The sequence below is a fragment of the Rhinolophus ferrumequinum genome, chromosome 14 (assembly GCF_004115265.2).
Source record: "Rhinolophus ferrumequinum isolate MPI-CBG mRhiFer1 chromosome 14, mRhiFer1_v1.p, whole genome shotgun sequence".
In the NCBI taxonomy this organism is placed as follows: domain Eukaryota; kingdom Metazoa; phylum Chordata; class Mammalia; order Chiroptera; family Rhinolophidae; genus Rhinolophus; species Rhinolophus ferrumequinum.
In genome coordinates, this window is record NC_046297.1 from 73356439 (window position 1) to 73379108 (window position 22670).

Sequence of the window (22670 nt, forward strand, 5' to 3'; positions counted from 1 at the left end):
AGTGCTGTGAAAGGTCTGGGCAGGTGCCACTGCCGCTCACACGTTTGGCTCACTGTGTGGCATGAGGCAGCCTGCGCCCACACTTTTGTTACTTCCAGGGAAGCCCAGGGACCAGTGAGGATTGTCTGGCTCTGAGAGGCCACTGCTGCCAGAGCTGCTTGGAGTGGCCTGCACCATCAGAACCCTAAGGGTTCCCCTCTCAGACCCCAGATCCCTCTCCAGACCCACTGAGGCTTGAAGACTGCTCTGGGCCCTGGTCCTGCCACTGCCCCCTTTCCTCCCCACACACACTGCACTGCAGTCGCCTTGTTTGCTGTGTGGAGGAAGCCTGCAGATGTTGGGGAGACCATTTCTTCCCCCACATCAATCTTGTCCCTCACTTTTGGGGCATGAGCTGTGGGAGTCCCTAAAGGGTTCTCCCAGGAGTCTACCAAGAACATAAATATCCTGGCACAGTCGGGACTGGGCCAGCTGCTGGGGCTGCCTTTTTGGCTGTTGTCAACGGAGTTGCGGTGTTGGAGGTAGGAACAACATCTGGACTAGGTGGGAGCTAGGTCCCAATCTCCATTTCCAGTAGTACGTGGGGAGGGGGGCTTTGGGGGGACTTGTGGTCAGGAGGCAACCATGTTTTCATTAAAGAAGGAGGAGGGGACTTTCACAGAGGTCACGATACACAGGAATTTGCTGACATCCACACTCCAAAGGGCAGAGTAGAAGGGGTGGGGACCAAGAACGGCTTCTATTTTTCCTGAAGGTGTGAAGTTTATTACTCACATCATGGAGGTCTCTGAGGCAGGAAGGGCAGGACTGGCACAGGTGCAAAGTGGCTTAAGAGCAAGGAAAGGGTCCTGGCCTGGGTGTTGACTGTGAGCTGCTGGGCTGGCGGGAGGGCTCCCAAGCATAGATGAGGGTTTGTGTGGTTTGAACTCCCCTCTGGCATCAAGGAAGGAGCACCCAGCTTCCTTATCAGCTGGTCCCGATGGGGCACGGAGGAGGAGGAGACTTCAAGGTTGTCAGCCAACATGAGAAAAGGTAGTCTGGCTGCTCAGTACACTCCCCCCCTGATCTCTGCTGACTGAAATACGCCACGTTTCACCTAATTGAATTAGGACTTGTTTAAGCCCATGGCACCGTGTAGCATGCATCCTGCGGCTGGTGATTCAGGGCCCAGCATCGTGTGTTCTGAGGGGAGACAGGAGAGCCCTGGCCACTGTCAGTGACGTCTGGAGCTCCAGAGGGGATGAGGGTGTCGTTGGTAGGCCTAGTACCATGGCCTGAGCAGAGGTACAGACATCTGTGACCGTGATATTTTGGGGCATCTGCAAGGCTAGAGACTCCCAGCATCCCTTACCCCAAAGGGGGCAACTCTTAGGTGATGTCACAGTTTATTAAAATGTGCAGATGGGGCCATTTGTTCGTCAGGCCACTGGTGCTAAGAAGCCTGCCCGATCAATTGTGCTGACCCGTGGGTCTGGCACTTATCAGGGATGTCCTGTTTAGGAAATGAGGAGCCACAATTTCTGCCCTTTTGAACAATACCCTCCTAAGATGAGAACAGCACTAGGGCAGGTGGGCTGGGGTCCATGGTCAACCACAAGGAAGGGATGGGTGTTTTAAGATATTTGGGGGGCAGTGTTCAATCCCAAATCCAGGCTGGGCTTTGTGATGGTTCCTCCCTGTCTCCCTCTTCCCATTTTCCCCTTTCTCCTCGCCCCAATGTCTCTTTCTATGTATCCCTACCATATAAACTACTAATTTAAGTAATTAAGCGTCTTTTGATAAAAAATAATTACTGCACCAAAATGACAAAAGAACACAAGGGACTCCCTATTACCTTGGAGTGGCCCCTGCGGCACGGACAGGCTCCGTCCATCGGGCCTAGTGGAGGTGCCCAGACTGCACACCAGAGACAAGAACTTCTCAGGCTGTCACATGGACTCAGGTGTTTTTCCTGAGAAACACATTTTCAAGGACACCATGAAAATCAAAAGAAACAGGCTGTGGTTGACAGAAATTAGCTTCTCTAGACCATTTTTCTTTGGAAACGAAACATCCTAAGTTAAAACCCCTCAGGCTGCAGATGGCATGCCCCTGAATTGGATCAGCTCTGCTGAGACAGCGCCGAGGGACACACTCCTTTCTGTGGATTACATTTTGGGCCTCTCACAGCTGCTGTGCCCACCACATGTCCCCCAACTGTCTCAGCACCCGGGGTGGGGGGGGGGCGCGGTCTCCTAACAGTGTGGAGGCCTGTGGACAGGGAGCACTGACACAACTCTGGGAAACTGAGGAGGGACAGCCCTACCTTCCAGGGGCACCTAGCAGGTGCTTCATAAATGTCTGGTGATGAATGGATCTGGGAATAAACTCCAAGCCTGGGCGTGTGTAGGGAGAACAGGAAGAGCAAGGAGAGAGCTGGCCTCTGTGGGCTGACCGCAAGGCAGAGCTGGAGGCTGGAACAGCCGCAGGTGTAAGTGTGCAGCAGCCCTGAGTGGACCTGAGTCAAAGCAGAGCCCTGAGGAGAAAGCACAACGTCAGACTACATATGGCACAAAGGGAGAAGCAGGGCAGTGTTGTGTCATTACGGAATGGCAAGAAAGGGGGAGGGACTGGTGGTAATGAGTACGCACCACACTGCGGGAGGGTGACAGAAATCAGACCTGATTTTATGTAAACGGAACATGAATTCCCACCATCAATGAAGAATGCACTCCTTGGGACTAATTGCTGAACAAAACAACTACTGTGATCATCTCGAACCAAAGCTGTTTACTTTTTCGGTTATGTCTGATTATAGTAATAAGCTCTATTTGCAAATATGTAGCCTCCATCATCTGTACCCTCCTAAAAAATATGGCAGCCTCATAACAAAATGTGAAAACAAACCAAAGAAACAAGAGTTCACATGAGGTGGGAGCAATGGCAGGAGAAAGGGGAGGGAGCCTATGAAAGATGTCTCAAAGGAGGACCCCAGGCTTTGTGGACAGCAGGTTGTGGGGTGGAGGGCAGGGAGTGTGCCTGGCTTCGAGTGTGGGAGGTGGCCAGAGGAGGCAGACAGGAGCCGTGTTTGGACTCACTCCCTGGTGTGGGTCAGCTGGTGCTTGACCAACTTTGACCGCTGACTGAAGGCTTTCCCACATGCAGTGCAGTCGTAGGGCTTCTCTCCAGTGTGAATCCTCTGGTGCTGGATAAGGACCGAGCGCTGGCTAAAGGATTTCCCACACTCACTGCACTTGTAGGGCCGCTCACCAGTGTGGATGATCTGATGCTGAATGAGGTGGGAGCTCTGGCTGAAGCCCTTACCACACTCAACGCACGTATACGGCTTCTCTCCAGTGTGAACTTTCTGGTGGTGGATGAGGTTTGAGCTTCTGTTGAAAGCTTTCCCACACTGGTTACACTCATGGGGTTTCAATCCATTGTGGATTCTCTGATGCTGAATGAGAGTTGAGCTCTGGCTGAAGGTTTTCCCACATTCGGTACATTCATAGGGCTTCTCTCCGGTGTGAACTCGCTGGTGAAGGATGAGGTTGGAGCTGCGGCCGAATGTCTTCCCACATTCACGACACTCGTAGGGCTTGTCACCAGTGTGCACACCCTGGTGCTGAATGAGGGCCGAGCTGTGGCTGAATGCCTTCCCGCACACGCCACATTCATAGGGCTTCTCTCCCGTATGGATTATCTGGTGCTTTCTGAGCACAGAGCTGTAACTAAAGGCTTTTCCACACACATTACACACATGGGGCTTCTCTCCAGTGTGAATGCGCCGATGTTGAATGAGGCTTGAACTCTGGCTGAAGGCCTTCCCGCAGTCACTGCACTTATAGGGTCTCTCTCCTGTGTGGACCCGGTGGTGCTTAATGAGATTAGAGACCCGGCTGAATGGCTTGCCACACTCATCACACTCGTAAGGTCTCTCGCCTGTGTGCACCCGCTGGTGTTTCCGCAGGTGTGAGCTCTGGCTGAAGGCCTTCCCACACGCATTACACTCGAAAGGTTTCTCGCCTGTGTGGATCCGGTGGTGTTTGATGAGGTTCGAGCTCCGTCTGAAGGCCTTCCCACAATCACTGCACACGTACGGCTTCTCCCCAGAATGAATTCTCTGATGCTGGATGAGGTTGGAGCTCCGCCGGAAGGCTTTCCCACAGTCACTGCACTCATAGGGCTTCTGGCTCATGTGACACTTCTGGTGTTTCTTAAGGCTGGCGTTCTGACGGAAGGCCTTTCCGCACTCGGCACAGATGCAAGTCTTCTCTGCGCTGTGGGTGCCCTGATGCTTAACGAGGTCTGAGTGCACACGGAAGGCCTTCCCACATTCATGGCACACGTAGGGTTTATCGCTCACACGAGCCCTCTGGTGACTTGTAAGAACCAAGTCCTGGCGGAAGGCCTTTCTGCACTCATCACACAGGAAAGACTTCTGTCCAGAGTGGACAATCCGATGCCGAATGAGCTCAGGGTTTCCTCTGAAGGTCTTCCCACACTCGCTACATATGAAGGGGCTTTCAGCTGAGTGAAGCCCCTCATGGCTACTTAGGTCCCTGCTGTGTTGGAGGGTTGGACCACACATATACGCCTGTGGCCTCTCTTCCACAGTGGTTTCCTGGTATGCCACTGTGTGTGGGCTCAGACTGAAGCTTGTCTCAAAATCCTCACAGTCCAGCTCCCTCCCCACTAAGGGGCTCTTACAAAGCACTGCCACTGGTGTGATGTCCTCCTCCTGGCAGAGGGATTGTATCCGTCTCGTGTCGCCAGGTACTCCCCAGTTTGTTCCTAATAGGTCATCACAGAGTTCCCCAAGCTCAGGCACCTGGGAAAAACCACTGGTATCATTTTTTGATGTTTCTACTTCTGATTCCAAATCTTCAGAAATCTTTTCCTTCTGAAGAAACTCCTTGCCCTCAATCCTGGCGTTACAATCTGAAATGACAAACATAAAGTCACTTGGAAGGAAACAGGAAAATACACAGATGACAAGGCTGGGCCTGTGGTAGCCACTGGGGGTGTAGTCCCAGCACTCACACCTCAAGAAGTCACCGGCAGTGCACCTCCTGGGTCAGGCCAAACTCTCAGTGCCCCTGACTGCCTCTGCTGTCACCCAGCAGGTCGTCAGCAAATCCTGTTGGCTATACCCTGGTATGTGTCCCAAACCCACCCCTCCCACTTGTACAAGGAAAACAGTAAGTACATCCCAACACATTCGTGAACATTCCACCTGCTTGTCCAGGAAACATGGTGCCAGCTTCACGGCCCGTCTGTTCATGCAGTGCTAACTAATGTCATTTGGGCTTTGCCAAATGGCATTTGGGAGGCACCATGGGGGCCCAGAGAAGCCCATTCCCTTCGCGGAAGCAAAGGTGGTTCCAACTGCGTGGTGGGCTGAGAACTGTGGGGACACCAGTGCAACATCAGATTCTGTCCTGTTCAACATGGGAGCCTCAGAGATCCTGCCATCCTGTCAAAGCCACCTTTGCCCCTAAAACATGAATTTCTGACTGGTATTAGCTGAATGATTTTTTCCCTGGAACAACAATTAAGCTGTTGGGTATCTTTCTGAAGGCTCCTTGTCACACCAGAAGGGCTTTGGCAACTCTGTTATCTGAAGGAACAAGGAAACCCTCGGTCCCCTGCGTCTCTCACTTGAATGAAGATCCTGAGCTCACCCTTTTCTGCCCCGAGTTCTGAGTTAGACCAAATACATGCGCACCTTTATCCAACCCCACACAGCTTAGAATAAAATAATTTCTGAAGGAGGTCTGCTGTACCCACCCTGGAGCTAGGGACGTAGGCCACTGGCATTAAGACTGCTATTGACCCAGGTTGTGTCTGGGGCATAAGCAAGCAAAACCACCACCAAGCGTTCCAACCAGGTGTAAGTTGCCTTTTCCTTGATTCACCATTGGGTTGGTTGCTGTAAATCTGTTTTCTAGATTTCCGACAAAATTGTTAAAGGCAGTTTCTGCTTGTTTTTTAAAATGTTTATGTGGAAAAAAAAAGGTGTTTGGAAAGGCCTACTCCATCAATTTGCTTCACAGTGGCTCTTTAAACATGAGCTACCATTATCCTGTTTGTTTGTTTTCTTCCTGGAGCAAGCCTCCTAGCTTCCCTCACCATTCTCTGCCTAGCATGTCCTTGGACATCTGGTTAACATTTTGCCTCTACCTGGTGCAGTCTGCAGGCCTATCTTTCAGGGCCACTTCCTGTGACCTTGTCAATTCTCTCTCCTATACCCATCCCCCCCAAAATCCCCCCAACACACAGAAGACTGTCCCACACCATCTCTGCCCTTAGCTTAACCGTCCCCGGCCACCCAGGCTCTGACAAGGGTACTCTGCTGAGGTGTCCTGAGTATAATAATAGGTTCCATGTAGATAAGAGTGTCCTCTTGTACAACAGCCATCATTAGATCCTAGTAAGAAAAGCTAACACTGAATAACCATCCTGACCACTGCTGAGAGGTCCACAGAAGAAGCAAGCTAGTCCTCAGGAAGGACTTTCTGGTAGGGTTCTGAAGGGGATGGGAGCAGGTGGGCAGTGTAACTGCAGGCAGAGGGAGCAGGGTCAAGGCCTGGACTCTGGCCGAGGCCTCAGGGCAGGGACTGCTACCACCTGGAGGTTGGCCAGGCAGTGCTCAGCTGGCAACCACATTGTACCCCTCTACGTCAGGCGGGGGAACCAAGGTGTCCCACTAAGGGCACCAGGGCAGCCATGGGCCAGTCCAGTTTCCTCTCTGACCTCCAGCCTTGGCCCCTCAGGTCCACGAGGAACCCCGCCTTTAACGAGATGAACAACTCCTAATGGTAAATACAGGGTGACATGGACAAAGTACCCCCGGAATGAGGGCACCAATGGGGAGCTCGCTCCCAGTACCTGGCTTCTGATGGTGAGGTGCAGTGGTTCCCAGCTCAGTGTCGCTGCAGCAGAGAGGACCATGGAGTACAGACGCAGGGTGGGTCACGGTGGGAGCACCACTCGTAGGGGCCTGGCCTGCAGCGCTCCCAGGGGATGGTCCAGGAGCTGAGGGCTCCATGTAGGCCTCTTTGGGCTGAGCTCTGAGGCTGGGCATGACTGGGACCTGGAAACTAGAAAGAACACCGGTGAGTGTGCGGGGGGCTATCCTCAGGGGTCCATCCTCCCGCCAGGCCCGGATCCCTTCCTGCCCCTTTGCAGCCCGAGACATGAGGAGTACCTAGTGCTGTGTCTCAGGGACTGTCGCCACATTCCCTGTTCCTGGACCCAAGGGGAGGCTCAGCCAGCCATAAGATCCAGACTTATGCAGAGCCAGAGCCACAGGTGGGAAGGGGTGAGATGCTGACCCTAAGACAAAACGAGCACAGTGCCCTACGGGCACCTCCTGGAAGGGCCCAGGCCTGCCATGACAGGAGAGCAGTCCCACAGGGCCCACCCCTCTACCCTAATCCATGTCACAGGGGCCCCAAGGTGGACCACCAGCCCCACTCATAGGGGGAGCAGCAGGTCCAGAGGCTGGACAGTTAGGGGCAGTCTATGCCACAGACAGGCAAGTGGTCATTATGGTGCCTTTCTAGTGGTCAGTTCCGTCTGAGCTGTGCCTTTCTGGCAACATCCACAGTAGACAGCCTTGTCTCTCCCCTCCTGGGTTGTCCTCCCACTGCACCAGCAGCTCCCTCATCTCCCTCTTTATGTTGCACCAGGGTTCGCTTCTGCATCTATACCAACTTCCTTGGTTAATTTGTCCAGTCTGAGGCATCAACAACCCCTGTCCTGTGAAGACTCCCAAACTTGGACTTATCTGTTTCTAACTGCTCCCTCTGGGCAGGAAGACTGAACATTCCCACCTGGACACATGGTAAGTCACATCACCGTTAGTGATTCCCCCCACCACTCCCACCGCCCAGTCTCTGTGCAAATGCAATATGCCCTGCTCAGTGGCCCACCTGGGAGTGGGGCGACACCACCTGGCCCCTTATTCGCACTGGACCATCAACAGGTACACTGACCCCTCTGCTTTTCAGGGTTGGAGAAGACAAGGTAGGAAATGTTGGCAGAAGCCCATTTTGGTCACTGACTGCCAAACTATGGACTTGATTTTTCCTGTTGGACACGTGTTTTCAGTGTTTCCCAAACACCCACCATATGCCAGGGTCGGTTCAGGACACAGTGTGAAGATACAGCAGTGACTATCGCCCTCACGGACCTCAGTGGGAAGGCAAATCATAGCAAATGGATCAGTGAGGTGGGCAAATGCTCTGGGCAGAGGCAGCGGGGAACGGGCCAAGTCCTGGGGTGGAGGAGCATTTAAACCAGGCCAAGAGAGGGGCTGGGCCACGCCAGGCTAGAAAAGTGGAAGAAGGCAGGTGTGAGATGGAGCAAGGTGCAGACAGAGCTCAGAGGCCGGGTCACAGGGGCACAGACTACAAGAGGCCTGGGCTGCCTGGTGAAAGGGAGGCACCTTTCCACATCAGGAAAGAGAACAAACACACTTCAGGAAGAGTAACCTGGCACAGGTGGTAAGCATGATGGCACAGATGGGATTCAAGGAGGGAGAGCAATGAGTGAAGGAGCCTGTCCCTGAGGCATCAAGGAGCAGATGCTGCTTCTGTGTGTGTGTGTGTGGGGGGGGGGGCTCACTCTCCCTATCCCACAGGGAGACTCAACCATTTCCAGTATTTACTCAGTTCATTGTTTTTTAAAATTATGAAAATTATCACTGGCACTGAACAGGGGCACACTCACATGGCTAAAAATTCAAAACGTAAAAAAGGAGTTTTGGTGAAATATCTGTCAGCTACTCAATTCCCCCTTCCAGTTTCTAATGTACCCTTCAAATTTATTCTAAACTTATACAAGAAGATATGCACATTTTTTCTTTGCCTTTTCACTATAAACGGTAGCAAACTACAGCCGTTTTACCTGTGTTTCTCACCCCAGCATATGTGGCATCTTGCAGGGGTGGGAGGGGCAGTCCGAATCAGTGGTAGATAGACTGCCCCTCCCCACCACGTCCACATCCTAATCCCCAGAACCTGCGGGTATCTACACTGCACCGTAAAACGGGCTTTGCAGGGGAATTAAGGCTATGGGCCTGGATTATCCTACTGGACCCAAAGCAACTGCATGAGTCCTTGCTGACTCTGGGACGCACGGGTCACGTGCAAGGATTGGCACCTCCACGAGCTAAGGACCGTCAGCTAGAAAACATGCAACGACCTCGAGAAACTGGATTCTGCCATTGAGCTTGGAAGCAGTTTCTCCTGGCTAAGGGCTCAACATGGTGCTGAGCAAAGAGACTAGTGTTAGGACTCGTAGCCACCATTCCAGGGCAGGCATCGCAGGATGGGCAGGCCCCACCACCCCTCAGCCCCACTCCCACGGGGGAGAAATATCCCTTCCCCAGAGCCCTTTCTCCACCCGGAGGATGACTCCACCACCGACGGCGCCTCCAGGCAGGACACCTGGTTCTGAGCGACAACCCCCCTTGTCACCGGCTCCGACGTTCACACGGAATTCCTGAGGCCATTCCTCCACTCCACGCGCCAGGACACCACTCACAGCACACCTGCCCCGTCGCTCTGCGGCAGCTTCGCCACGAAGTCCCGCTGCCAAGCTCGGACCTGGGGCAGACGGCGCCACCGTTGTGCCCCCTCCGGAGGGCGCCACCCAACCCTCCAAGGCTCTGATGCCGCCCAGGCCGAGCGGCCCCGGCCCCTCCGTCCACGAACCCCCGCCTGTGCTTGCCTAGACCGCCCTGGGCCGGCACCCACCGCGGGTACATGGGAGTCACGCGGGAGCGCGAAAGGCAATACAGAGGATTTACCCTCGCCAACTCCCCGCCTCTGGGGCTCGCTCCGGGAAGGGCACAGCGGCCCGGCTCCGAAGCGGATCGGCACCGAGACGGACTTCCGAAGTCCCTCCCCTGCTTCCGGCCCAAGGGCCCGCCCCCCGGGCCAGCACAGCCACTCTAGGCGGTGGGAGGCCGAAGAAACTCGGTGGGTCGGCCCCCAACCGGGAGCGGATCGTGGAGCCCACTCCTGGCTGGGGGTTGTGGGACCCCCTCCGTACAACTAACGCAGCTGTAACTAAACATCAAAGGACAACCGATTAGAAATGCAGGGAGATACAAATATATGGTGATGGAAGGAGAACTGACTCTGGGTGGTAAAAACACAAATGGATTTATAGACGATGTAATACAGAATTGTACTCCTGAAATCTATGTAATTTTACTAACAATTGTCACCCCAATAAATTAAAAAAAAAAATGCAGGGAGCTATACCGCTGGAATGGGACTGAGATTCACAGGTAACTAGAACCGCAACAGACTGTAGCTGGTAAGAACAGGAGGATGCAGGTGTAAGACCTGAATCCTCAATCAGATGGAAGACCTCCAATTCCTTAGACAGATATTACACCTTTAGTGGGACTCTTCATGAAACAGTTACAAAAAGAATACAAAGACTTTAAGGTATGCATTTTATAGGAAGATTAAACTATGAAAATCAGGAAAACATAAAAGTTAATTTAAAAAACCTTAAGTATTGTCATTTAAGAAACACTGTTTACATAGCTTTTGAATCAAAAGTAATACCAGCTGGAAAATGACAGACTCTTTAAAAAGCAATAAAAGCAAAACACTTTACTCTCACAATTATGACACCCGGTGTAAAGTGTAAAATATTAATATGTAATAGCTATTGAATATTTTTCTGAGAAAAAGATATATAAATATATCACATCTAATACTTTTTCATCATTAAAGATAAAAGCATTTATCTTAAGAAGTTAGAAAAAGGAACACTATTATTTCTCTGCACCAGCAATAACCTACCTGATAATGTTACAAATAATGAAATGTTTGGGCCGGCCTGGTGGCTCACTCAGGTGGTTGGAGCTCTGTGCTCCTAACGACCTGGTTGGATTCCCACATGGGCCAGTCAGCTGTGCTCTCTACGGCTAAGATTGTGAACAACAGCTCTCCCTGGAGCTGAGCTGCCATGGGCTACCGTGTACCACCATGAGTGGCTGTGGCCCTGGGCTGCTGTGTGCTGCCATGGGGCATGGGTTCTTTGGACCTGAGAACTCCACCATCCCCATAATGTCGAGGGGAAAACAACTGTCCCCAGCCCAGACCACCCTGCCGACAGGATGTGGGGAGCCAGGCCCTACAGGAACTCGCTGAGTTCTTAGAGGAGGTCCTCCAGGCACTTCTTTGACCACAGTAGGTGGAAATCATACCTTACTGCTTGTTCCGTGACCAGCTGTTCTAGTCCCTCCTGTGTTCTATTTTCTTCAGAGCATCCATCAGCAAACAGCTGATTTGGTTTGCATGTTTCTCTCCACCGTAGGATATATGCTCCACGAGGGCATGGGTTCTGTGCTAGTCACTGTTCTATCCCCAGCACCTAGAGCCATGCCCGGAACAGGTTGTCATTGTATGCATGTTGTAGGTTACACGAATCCACTAATCAACTATACTAGTTCTCTAGTAAGAAGGGAAGCGAGTAGCATTTAAGAAAATTATGCCACCACATTATATAGGTTACACACATAATTCTCTGTAATATGAGTTATATTATGTCCTCTTTTACAAATGCCTCAACGGGCCAGGGAGGTGGGGCCAGGACTACTCTCCACAACTGATCTGCTTGCTCTGACCTGCTTTCCTGACAAGAGTGGCAGAGAGGACAGATACCTTTGTGGTGTCTTCTGTGTTCAGTCAGCATATTTGGTTTGCCTGAATCCCTAGAAAGGCCTTTAAGGATTGGTATTTTTACCCCCATTTTGCAGATAAGCAAACTCACTCCGGGACATTAGTTTGTCCAGAGTAGGGTTTCCGGGCGGGAATTCCCACCCATTCTCAGTACTTTTTTTCCACTTTCCCGTTCCCGAATCCCGTGATACAGACTGTTTTCTGTTCTCCACGATGAATTGGTTCCGCAAAGTGACGGCCGATACTACTAACCATCTGGGTTCAAGGAGCTGATTTTCCCGATTTTCTGACCAACTTTTATTGGGATTTGGGAACGGGAAAGTGAAAAAAATTTCACAAGAAAGGGTGGGAATTCCCGCCTGGAAACCCAAGCCCAGAGCAATCCAGACCCAAGGGTGGGGAGCTGCACTCACCTCCAGGCCTGCCTAATCCAAAGGTCCCTGTCATCTCAGCCCTCGCTGAGACAAGGAACTGGCACAAGGATTCTGCACGGTGCAGGGGGCTACACAGACCACAGCTAGGCCACAGTCCAAGTCAACTGAGGCAGAACAGACTGGTCAACTCCAAAGAGAAAGCTCCATTCATAAACACGAAAAATGGAGCAATTTTGTTAGTGAAAAGGATACTAAAAAGGAACAGAATGTCCCATTACTAAATAATTCATGACTCTTATCTTCTCTTTCACTTCTTTCTTACCTTGATTCTTACACAGGAAGCACCATTCCATTTGCACATCTCCCAAATATATATATTTTAACTTTATGTATTTTAAGTGTGTTTTTCCGGGAACCATCAGCTCCAAGTCAAGTAGTTGTTTCAATCTAGTTGTGGAGGGTGCAGCTCACAGTGGCCCATGTGGGGATTGAACTGGCAACCTTGTTTTTAAAGAGTATGGCACTGTAACCAATCGAGCCAACCGGCCGCCCAGCAAATCTTAAAGGGTCAGTCCTTTCTTAAGTTTCTGCATCCAGCTTGTTCATCAGACTCTGTAGCCACTTTCAGTCGCCACATTTATGTGTCATTAACTGCTTCTCACACCCCAAATTTGCTGGATGTCTCATATCTATAACCTTGTTTCAGCCCATCTTGATGCTAATGTTTCCGACAAGAAAAAAGTAGAAAAAGTGGTATCAAAGTTTCTGGAGAAAGAGACTCTGAGGGAATTGAAATGAAACATGAGGGAATGGGACAGGACAGCAGCTCCAAACATTCTATTGAGGACAGCAGAGCTCCTGGAACACTTACCATCCTCTCAAGCATCAGGTGGGAGACCCAAAAACACTGAGACACGCTGATCAACACTGGCCTGGAGACGGACAAAAAAGCACACAGCCAAGAACTCACAGGCTGACACACAACCTGTGCAGCATCTTCCCTACTGAAAGCTGCTGACTTACTGCATGGCCCTGGAGTCCTTGCCTCTGGCAGCAGCAGGACCTGCCCCGGTCTGCTGAGTGTGGTGCTGCCCCGTGCATGGAAAACAGCTGCTACTACTCACCTTCTCTCCCTTGGAAACTGATATGGAATATTCCCCTTGATTTTAAAATCAGAGCCTATGAGCTGTGTCTCATGCCACCATGTGTCAACTTCATGCCTATTTTCCTCCTTTATGCCTAATACCCAAGGTCTCTTTTTTCCAAATTTTGTTATGGAAAACTCCATTTTAGATGTATCCTTTGACCTCTTGGCAGGATCTCAACAGTTTCATTCTGCATACAAGCCTCACCTCACACATTAACAAACTTCACTTACTCTCACGTGGTTACTCTCCTGTGTGGATTATCTGATGCCAAAAAGAGGTAACACTTTTGAAGTAGAAAGTATCATATCCAGCAATAGGACAAAAACATTTTGAAGATGCCCAAAGAAACATACAAGAAAATCCCAAGTTGGTTCCATCACGTGAAAGTACAAGGGTCCCAGTTACTTTTCCTTGAAGCTGAAACAGACGATGAAGAGAAAAGCAAAGCAAAGCAAATGGCCAAATGGAACATGTAACTAGATTGTACACGCTGGTGCTATAAAAAATGACCTAGGGCTGGCCCGGTGGCTCAGGCGGTTGGAGCTCCGTGCTCCTAACTCCAAAGGCTGCCGGTTCGATTCCCACATGGGCCAGTGGGCTCACAACCATAAGGTTGCCAGTTCAATTCCTCAAGTCCCGCAAGGGATGGTGGGCAGCGCCCCCTGCAACTAAGATTGAACACGGCACCTTGAGCTGAGCTGCCGCTGAGCTCCCGGATGGCTCAGTTGGTTGGAGCGCGTACTCTCAACTACAAGGTTGCCGGTTCGACTCCCGCAAGGGATGGTGGGCTGAACCCCCTGCAACTAGGAAATGGCAACTGGACCTGGAGCTGAGCTGTGCCCTCCGCAACTAGGACTGAAAGGACAACAAATTCAAGCTGAACGGCACCCTCCACAACTAAGATTGAAAGGACAACAACTTGACTTGGAAAAAAGTCCTGGAAGTGCACACTGTTCCCCAATAAAGTCCTGTTCCCCTTCCCCCAATAAAATCTTTAAAAAAAAAAAAAAGACCTAAATACACGTATTTGAATTGCACTTGTTTGAAATACTTGAGCAGAGGGCCAGCCTCTGGGTCTGGGAAAGGTGTGTCACCTTGGAGTTTTTTGCATGTAAGTGAGCAGGCAGCCTGCCTTCAGCCAGCAGCTCACTGGGAGCCAGTCCAATCTGTAAGAGTGGAATCTCCCAAAGGAAACTCATAAAGTGATGTTTTCTCCTCAGCATGAGAAAGTCACAGAGCAGTTACACTTCACTGTGGGCTCTGTGAGGCTGAGTGATAGCTGCCTGTGCACTAGAGCTCCCCACACTTCTCACACCTGTAGACTTGCTCTCCAAGGTTGATGGTAAAAATTTTCTCATGACTAATAACAGTTATTCTCTGACTGAAACGATAAGGTGGCTCTCCACTGTGAATTCTCTGATGTTGAATAAGGTAAGAACTCTGTCGGAAGGCTTTCCCACATGCAGTGCATTCATAGGGCTTCTCTCCAGTGTGAATCCTCTGGTACTGAATACACTGTGAATGCTGACTGAAGGCCTTCCCATAGTCACTGCACTCATAAGGTTTCTCACTGGTGTGAATTCTTTGATGGTGGATGAGGTGTGCACTCTGGCTGAAGGCTTTCCCACAGTCACTGCATCCATAGGGCTTCTCTCCATTGTGTTCTCTCATGCTTAATTTGGGTAGAGATCTGTCCAAAGGTTTCCCCACACTCACGACACTCATAGGGCTTTTCACCAGTGTTAGTCTTCTGATGTGAATTAGGTGTGAGCCCTGACTAAAGGCCTTCCCACATTTATGACACTCATTGGGCTTCTCTCCATTATGTACCCTCTGATGCTGGACAAGGGACGAGAGCACGCTGAAGGCTTATTCATACTCGTTACATTGATAGGGCTTCTCACCATTGTGTGTTTTTCGATGGAGAATAAGATTAAAACTATGGCTGAGAGCCTTTCCACACTCCTTACACTCATAGGGCTTCTCTCCAGTGTGATTTCGCTGATGCTGAATAAGATGTCCTTGTTGATGGAAGGTTTTTCCACTCATGACATCCATAAGGTTTTTCTCCAGTATGGATTCTCTGATGCTGAATAAGGGATAGACAAGCACTGAATGACTTTCCACAGTCACTGCAGACATAAGGTTTCTCTCCAGTGTGAATCCTCTTATGTTCAATAACTTGTGGGCGCCGATTAAAGGCTTTTCCACATTCATTACACCTATAGGGTTTCTCTCCACTGTGAATTCTCTGATGAACAGTAAGGCTTCAGTTCAGGCTAAATGATTTTCCACATTCATAACATTCGTAGGGTTTTCCCCATGTGTGTCATAGACCCCAAATGCATGGGCTTGATGAGATAGAAGTTTGTTTTCCTCATGTGGCAGGGTCCCTGTTTGGTGGGTTCTGTTTGACTTGCTTGTTCGGAGGCTGATTTTCTGTCCTGTTCTCTGCTGTCCTCTGGAGCAGTGTGTCTGACACTAGTCTCACGGACATGTCTGTCGTCAGACTCCGAGTGGAGGCTCTGGCCTGGCCACATGGTTCCACTCACATTGCACTGGTGAGAGTTCCATTATGTGGCCACACAGAAACCAACAAGCTGAGTTTAAAATTCATATGGAAATGCAAAGGACCTACAGTAGCCAAAATTACTCTAAGGGTATAGAATAAAGTTGGAGGGAGGCCTAATACTGCCTGATTTTAAGAGTTTTAATAAAGTCTCAGTAGTCAAAACAATGTGGAGTTAAAGACATTGTCCACAGTGTACCAATGGAACAGAACAGAGTCCAGAAATAAACCCACGCAGAGATGGACAACTGATTTTTGACAAAAGCACAAAGACAAGGCAAGTGGAGAAACGATAGTCTTTTTAAGAAATTGTGTTGGAACAACCAGACATCCACCTGTAAAAAAATTAAACTTGAATCCATGCTTTACATTAGATACAAAAGTCAACTCATTACGAATTGCAGACTTAAACATATCACCTAAAACTTTTAAATTATAAAATTTTCTTCTAGAAGAAGAAAATCTTCTGAGTTAGGCAAAGGTTTCCTAGATAGGACACCAAAAGCACAATCCATAAAAGAACAAACTGATAAACTGGCCTTGATCGAATATTAAAACGTCGGGGCAGTCGACTTGCTCAGTTGGTTAGAGCGTGGTGCTCTTAACAACAAGGTTGCTGGTTTGATTCCCACATGGGCCACTGTGAGCTGCACCCTCCACAACTTGACTGAAACAACTACTTGACTTGGAGCTGACGGGTCCTTGAAATACACACTTAAATAAATAAAACTGTTTGGAAAAAAATTAAAACGTCTTCTCTTCAAAAGACACTGTTGAGAGAATAAAAAGACAAAGCACAGAGTGGGAGAAAATCTACACAAACATGTACCTGACAAAAGACCTGTATCTAGAACATTCCTGTATTCAGAAAGGAACTCCTTAAAACTCAGTCAGAAAACAAAAACCCAGCTAAAGAATCAGCAGAGATCTGCACAGACTCTTCACCAATGAAGAGAAAGAAGGAAAATCAGCACATGAAAAGAATTTTAACATCTCCTTGTTTGGGAAATTCAAATCAAAACCACAACAGATGCGACTGCCCCTCTACCAGAGCAGCTAAAATGAAAAGGACTGACCACCCCAAGTGTTTGTGAGGACGTGGAACGTGAAATGGCAAAAGCACTGTGGCAAACAATCAGGCCTTGCTCTAAAAAGGTGAATATGCACCTACCATATAATCCAGCCATTCCACTCCTAGTTATTTATCCAAGAAAAAAGGAAACGTATGGTTATCCAAAGATTTGTACACAGATGTTCACAGCAGCTTTATTTGTGTCAATTAAAAACTGATAGCTATCCAGATGTCAATCAAAGAATGGATAAACAAATAGTGGTATATTCATTCATACAACAGAATACTAATCAGAATTAAAAAAAAAAAAAAAGAATTATCGACACCCAACGCGGATGAATCTGAAAATAATTGTGTCGAATCAAAAAAAGCCAGACAAAAAAGAATCCACACGCTGTAATTCCGGTGAGATGAAACTACAAGATGTAATCTACAGTGATAGAAAGCAGGTCAGTACTTGCTTCAGGACAGAAGAGGGAAGGGGTGAGAGGGAGGGATTATAAAGAGGCAGGAGATTAACCTTTGTAGAAAACACAGCTGGCAGTTCTCTGAGGTTTGTCATTAGAATGTGAGAAGAGCCACACAGCTTTTGCACAAGACTGTTCAAAGAAGTGTGGTTTACTTTGAGAGCTATTGCACCACTTCCGTGTGGCAAACAAATGAGATCTCAACAATTCTTTTTTGTATTTTTTATTTTTATGATGAGTCTTCTTATCAATGTACAGAGACCAGCTAATTTGACAATGAAAAGAAAAATGCATAGACTCAGCTATATGCTTCTCCATTCATGAGTGCTCTTCCCGAGATCTTCTCTAGCTAACTTCACCCGGTCTACAAGATGAAGAAGAGGAGTGAATAAATGATACCCACCCACACACGATAGTGTGCTTGCTTAGAAGTTCCTGTGTGAAATGGAATCATTTGAAAGCACCTGGGATGTCTTATGAGTTTCACAGGATTCTCTTCTTGTTTTCTTTTTAGAGCGATAATAACATAAATTTAAAAGCAATTACAGTTTGAGGCACAGTTATGTGCCTGTATAAGAAAAATCTCTCATCTCTTCTGCATATTATAATTCTTATGTGGGTTAAAAAGAAAAATACTTTTGTAATGTCTTAGAACTCTCTAATAGTAAAAAGTGCAAGAATTTCAAAAAAAAAAAAAAAGAGACACGAGAAAACTTATGGGTAACCGTTTCTATCTTGATTGCAGTGGACAATGTCTCATGAGCATGCACGTGTGAGAATGCGACCGAACTGTACACTTTCGATGTGTACAGAACATTCTCGCTAACCATACCTTAATAGAGTGTTTCTAAAAAGGAAGAAAAGGGCATGGGGAGTCCGGCCAGTTTGCCAGGGACCATCCCAGGTCAGTCCTGGCCAGCAGTGACGCTGGGCCAACACCCAAAGCTCTCTGTGCGCCTGTGTCCCGAGCACCGACTCTGCAGAGACAGTGGGAGGCTGCGTTAGTTCACTGCGCCCGCCACCTCGCTCGGAATAAAAGCACCCAGGGCCCTGCCCCCACCTCCTTCTCGCCGGGGACCAGCCCCACCAGGCCTGCCATCTGTTGCCTCGGGAAGTCCTTTTTTAAAAGTGCCAGGCCGTCTTACTGTGATTTTGGTAAGGATTATATATAGGCTTAGCTTGAGGAAAATCAGTGGTTTTACAATATGAAATCTTCCAATACAGTAATGCAGACTGTCTCTCCCTTTATTCAAACCTCCCTTTAGATTCCATGGTATTTATCATTAAGCTTATCACTCTGGTAGTGCTTGCCCCGGAGGGATGCCGACTCACCGCCTGTGTTCACAGCGCTGCGCGGGGCTGCGTGACAACTTTTCACGTGTCTTCACCTGCCTGTCTCGCTCCACTGGGAGGTGAGCTTTGGGAGCCCGCGCCCTCGTTTCGGGCGCTGCCCTTTCCTCCAGGGCGCGGCCTGCCACGTGGTACACCTGCTCGGGGGTCTCCTTTGCGCCCTCCCGCGTCCCGTCCCGCCCCGCAGCCGCTCGGCCCCGCCCACCGCGCCGGCGGAACGCTGCGACGCGGACGCGCTTCTGGAGGAGCGAACTAGGCCTGGGACCCGCATGAGTTCCGGTGCGGCCGCGGGGCATGGCGGTGAGCGGAGCAGAGTGGGGGCGCGGGTGGCTGGGCCTCCGGGCCTGGGCTGTACCCCGTGACCTTCTTGTTGCCTCCCTCTCTCCAGGCCCTAGGACACCCTGCTTGGGAGACAGCGGCGGCACCAGGTCCAGGTACCGCCCGCGCGCCGCGCAGCCCCCGGGCCTCCCGGCCGCCGTCCGGCGCCCCGAGTCCTTCCACTCTAAGGTCTCATCCGGTCCGTCTCTGCTCAGGGCACCCCACGTGCAGTGACGCCGCCTCCAGGGCGCATCCCGTAGTCGGTGAAGGCGGCGCAGCTTCTAAGAAGCCGAAGAAGAAGAAGAAAACCCGGAACGGGGCCTCCGTGTCGAATGGAGACGGAAAGGCCTCAGAAAAGCATGCCCCGGAGGAAGCTCCTCTAAGCGCAGAGGCCCAGGCAAGGGCAGTGCTCAGTCGGGAAGGGTGGGGTCCCCGGGTGCATTCTAGGTGCGAGTCCTCCAAGCGGTTGTGGTCTCGGATTTGCGGAGTTACGGCAGAGGGATGGGATGGGGGTTTTTGGGTCCCTTGCGATGAGGGTGGAGGCCGCAGTGTCCTAGTACCCTCTCAGCCACTGTCCCCAACCCATCACAGGCGGAGCAGCTGGCTCGAGAACTGGCCTGGTGCGTGGAGCAGTTGGAACTGGGCCTCAAGACGCAGAGACCCAGCCCAAAACAGAGTGAGGAACCCTTCTGTAGAGTTGGGGGAAGGTGAACGGTGACAGTGCTGTGTCCTGCCAGTGCCGCCAAGGGTTGGAATAGGTGGTTTTGCGTTGGAAATGAGGATAGAGGAGGTCCCTAGTCCTTTGTTTTTGTCGGCAGGGGAGCAAGCTATTGGGGCAATCCGAGCCCTGCGCAGCGAAAGAACACCCCTGCCCCGGAAGAGGCAGCTGATGCGCTCCTTGTTTGGGGACTACAGGACTAAGATGGAAGCCGAGTGGCGCGAGGTCCTGCGGGCTCTCAGGACTGGTGAGGAGCTGGGAACTGGTTAATTCAGGGCTGCGTAGTTCAAGGGGGTAGGGAGGAAGAGGTGAGGCAGTTAAAGGAAGACTCCCAGAGCTACAGGGCCGGTGAGGGAAGGAGACCGGCTCAGGAAAGCCTGGGGGAGCAGGGAGAGAAAGCCTGCACCTCAGGAGCACAGAACTCGGGCCTGTGCCAAGGAGGGAGGGATAGGAGAGTTAGTGAATTTCTCTGTGATGTTAAGTGAGGTGTGATAATACCTGCCTTATAATTTTGAGAAGTAGGTCAGTGAATTTATACAAAGAGGTTACCGTCGTAGGGGCATAGTTAACATGAGCTGTTATCACTCAGTTCTGACACGCTCCCCTCCCCCACAGCAGCACACTCAGCCCAGGTGCAGCCTGTAGGTGAGGCCACCAGAAAGAAGAGCCGGAGGGTTTGCAGGCCTCGCCTAGCAGGGGGAGCCAAAGCAACCCTGGACACTCCTGATGAAGAGTTTAAGTTCAATTTCTTTTAGCCTCTCTCTCCATCCTGGTACAGTCCCCTTCCCCAGGTGGTGTGGGGCTTTGTCCCCCGTGCGGAGCATTTCCAGGAATGCTCCGTTGGACGGATGTGGGATTGGCCTCTCCCCGGCTGGTCGGTGAATGTGGTTCCATGGATGGTGGGCAGATGTGAGACCAGTGTATTAAGTAGTGTCATACAAGCACAAGACCCTATTAGTAGGATTTCAGGTGAATGGTTCCTCCCGCCCGAGAGGAAGGTCCATCTAGAGAGATTTCTACAGCAAACTGAAGTGAGTGGCAGTGTGTGGTGGAAAGAACGTCTTACTTAGTTTTCAGGGTTAGATTAAGTGGCTGAGGGTGAGGGGAAGCTGCATAATTGCACTTTGGTGCTCACTTATGAAAGGCCGTCCTGTCAAATGGGGTAGTGCTTTATTCCTTTGTGTCATATTGCCCTAATAAAACTGTTTTGTTGTAAAAATTGATGAATGAGCGTGTGTGCTAATTGCCTGTGTTAGACCAAGTACAGATGATGCAGGTGTCTGGCACTGCTGGGCCCAGGCGCTCAGCCCAGCTGTGGTGCTTGGTCTGTGTTGCCTTCATTCCTGGGCAAGTATCCTCAGGGAGCCAGTGTGGCCCCCCAGCCGGCCAGGCTTTGTTCTTAGAAGCAGAGAGCTGCTAGCCCTAAGGATCCTGGCGAGAAGCCTGGATGGAGCCTCAGTGAACGACCTCTGAATATTGGCTGCTCCACGTGGCCGTACAGGGCTTGTGCTTTATTGAATCGGCTTTCCCAGGTGGCTTAAGCCTCCTGTGGCTTGCAGGCCATATTTGCTGGCATATCCCAGACCAGACAGATAGCTGGAGCCCAGCTGTGCACTGTACAGCTCTACTTTGACGTTTCATAGGCATCGTTGAGAACACGGGATGAGCCCCAAATCCCCCTTCGTTGTCTGCTTTTCAGGGGCCGGTACTACTGCCCAGCCGGTTGGTCAGGCCAAAACCTCAGTCATCCTTGATTGCTCTCTTTCTCCTACACATATGTTCAGTGCTTCAGCTGATGTGCGAGCTCTGTCTTCAAAATAAATCTCCAATCTTCTGTGCTTTATCTTCACTGCTAAACCTTTTATTCCTGCCCCTATGTCTTAACCTGACTGCTGCTTGAACCTCCAGGTTTCAGTGTCCCTTACCCCCGCTCTCACCTCCTGTCTGTTCACTGAACCCAGAGTGTCATGAACCCTTCACGTGTATCATGACCTGCTTCTCTAACCCACTGAATTTATTGCACCTCGGATACAATGTGAAGGCTGGTGAGTGGGGCCTGCACACATTCAGGTTCTGACCCCTTCTCTGACGATGCCCCTTCCCCTGTACCCCCCTTGCTGGTTTCCTGTCTGTTCAGGAAGGAACGAAATTATTCCTGCCTCGAGGTCTTCTGTCCTGCTGCTCTCCCTCCAGATCTTCACACGACTGGCTTCTGGGACAGTAAACAGTTTTGACAAAATGCCCTGCCACTCATTACTTTGAGGCAGGGGGAGGGGCACGAAAGGTGAGTGCTGGGCAGTATTGCCGGCCTTCACAGGAAGTCCACTTGTAGCAGGTTGGAACTTGGGGAAGCAGCACACGGGGACTGGGGAAGAAGCATTTGCAGACCAGAGATGCGAGAGTGCAGCCTGGCCCCTGGGAGAGACATCGGCCCAACAGCCCTCTCCATTCTCAGATTATCCTACCCAGGACGCCCCTCCTTGGGTCCGCACCCAGCCGTGTTCTTGGCGGTGTTCCCTCTGTGGCTGGTGTGCTTGGTGGCCACAGCTCAATCCCATTCCTTCCCCTGGCTTCAGTTCACCCATCCGTAAATGGGGTGGTGAGGAAGCCCTGCCGTACCCGCTGTGCCCGGGGTCTGGTCTGTGCAGCAGGCCCAGTGTGGGGAGGATTCCCAGACAACAGCAGCCCCGGGTTCTGCAGGAGGGACTGGGAGGGGATGTGGCTGTGCAGCTTCCTTGCTGTCCTTCAGGACGCCTTCGCCACCACCAGCCATACCTGCATGTCTGATCACTGAGTGATACTGGTGTCCAGTTTCGCCATGAGCCCCCATACTTTGCCCACAGACCCTATTCAGGGACACAATTTATTCTTTCCTGCGGCTCCCCTCACACTCCTCCCGTCCACCCCACTTGCCACTGGTATCCTGCTGCTCCTTACCCCCCAGGCCCTACTCTTCTCAGTGCC

The 22670-nt window shown here is 50.6% G+C and overlaps 2 protein-coding genes across 15 annotated transcripts; one reads left to right on the forward strand and one right to left on the reverse strand.

The window, feature by feature from the left end:
• Positions 1-670: 670 nt before the first annotated feature.
• ZNF16 (zinc finger protein 16) lies at positions 671-18968 on the reverse strand. Of its 13 annotated transcripts, none has more exons than XR_004424955.1 (6): positions 9797-9887; positions 9465-9593; positions 6871-7082; positions 3078-4920; positions 2306-2515; positions 730-1951 (listed from the first exon to the last, which is right to left on the reverse strand). XR_004424955.1 is itself a non-coding variant. In XM_033126149.1 (4 exons), exons 1-4 carry the CDS (start codon positions 18964-18966, stop codon positions 2503-2505), a joined length of 2382 nt encoding a protein of 793 aa, XP_032982040.1. In that variant the 5' UTR covers positions 18967-18968; the 3' UTR covers positions 671-2502. The 13 variants fall into 13 exon arrangements, 2 of the variants coding, with proteins under 2 accessions (XP_032982040.1, XP_032982042.1); XR_004424964.1 differs by having other exon boundaries at positions 731-1951; positions 9539-9593; positions 9797-9877; XR_004424959.1 differs by lacking the exons at positions 9465-9593; positions 9797-9887 and adding exons at positions 18153-18297; positions 18653-18792 and having other exon boundaries at positions 732-1951.
• On the forward strand, positions 18878-20920 carry C14H8orf33 (chromosome 14 C8orf33 homolog). Of its 2 annotated transcripts, none has more exons than XM_033126153.1 (6): positions 18878-18970; positions 19059-19104; positions 19204-19385; positions 19580-19664; positions 19807-19953; positions 20325-20920. In XM_033126153.1, the coding sequence occupies exons 1-6, from the start codon at positions 18965-18967 to the stop codon at positions 20459-20461; spliced, it is 603 nt and encodes a 200-aa protein (XP_032982044.1). In that variant the 5' UTR covers positions 18878-18964; the 3' UTR covers positions 20462-20920. The 2 variants fall into 2 exon arrangements, with proteins under 2 accessions (XP_032982044.1, XP_032982043.1); XM_033126152.1 differs by having other exon boundaries at positions 20322-20919.
• The last annotated feature ends 1750 nt before the right edge of the window (positions 20921-22670 follow it).

Coding starts and splice junctions, on each gene's coding strand:
- ZNF16 (XM_033126149.1), bottom strand. CDS start 18,966: ATGCCCCGCGGCCGCACCGGAACTCATGCGGGTCCCAGGCCTAGTTCG. Junction 7,083..18,652: donor CAGCGCTGTGAACACAGGCG/GTGAGTCGGCAT, acceptor TGTTCTTTCTAG/TTTCCAGGTCCCAGTCATGC. Junction 4,921..6,870: donor ACCTCACCATCAGAAGCCAG/GTACTGGGAGCG, acceptor TTGTCATTTCAG/ATTGTAACGCCAGGATTGAG.
- C14H8orf33 (XM_033126152.1), top strand. Junction 19,386..19,579: donor CTCTAAGCGCAGAGGCCCAG/GCAAGGGCAGTG, acceptor AACCCATCACAG/GCGGAGCAGCTGGCTCGAGA. Junction 19,954..20,321: donor CCTGCGGGCTCTCAGGACTG/GTGAGGAGCTGG, acceptor CCTCCCCCACAG/CAGCACACTCAGCCCAGGTG.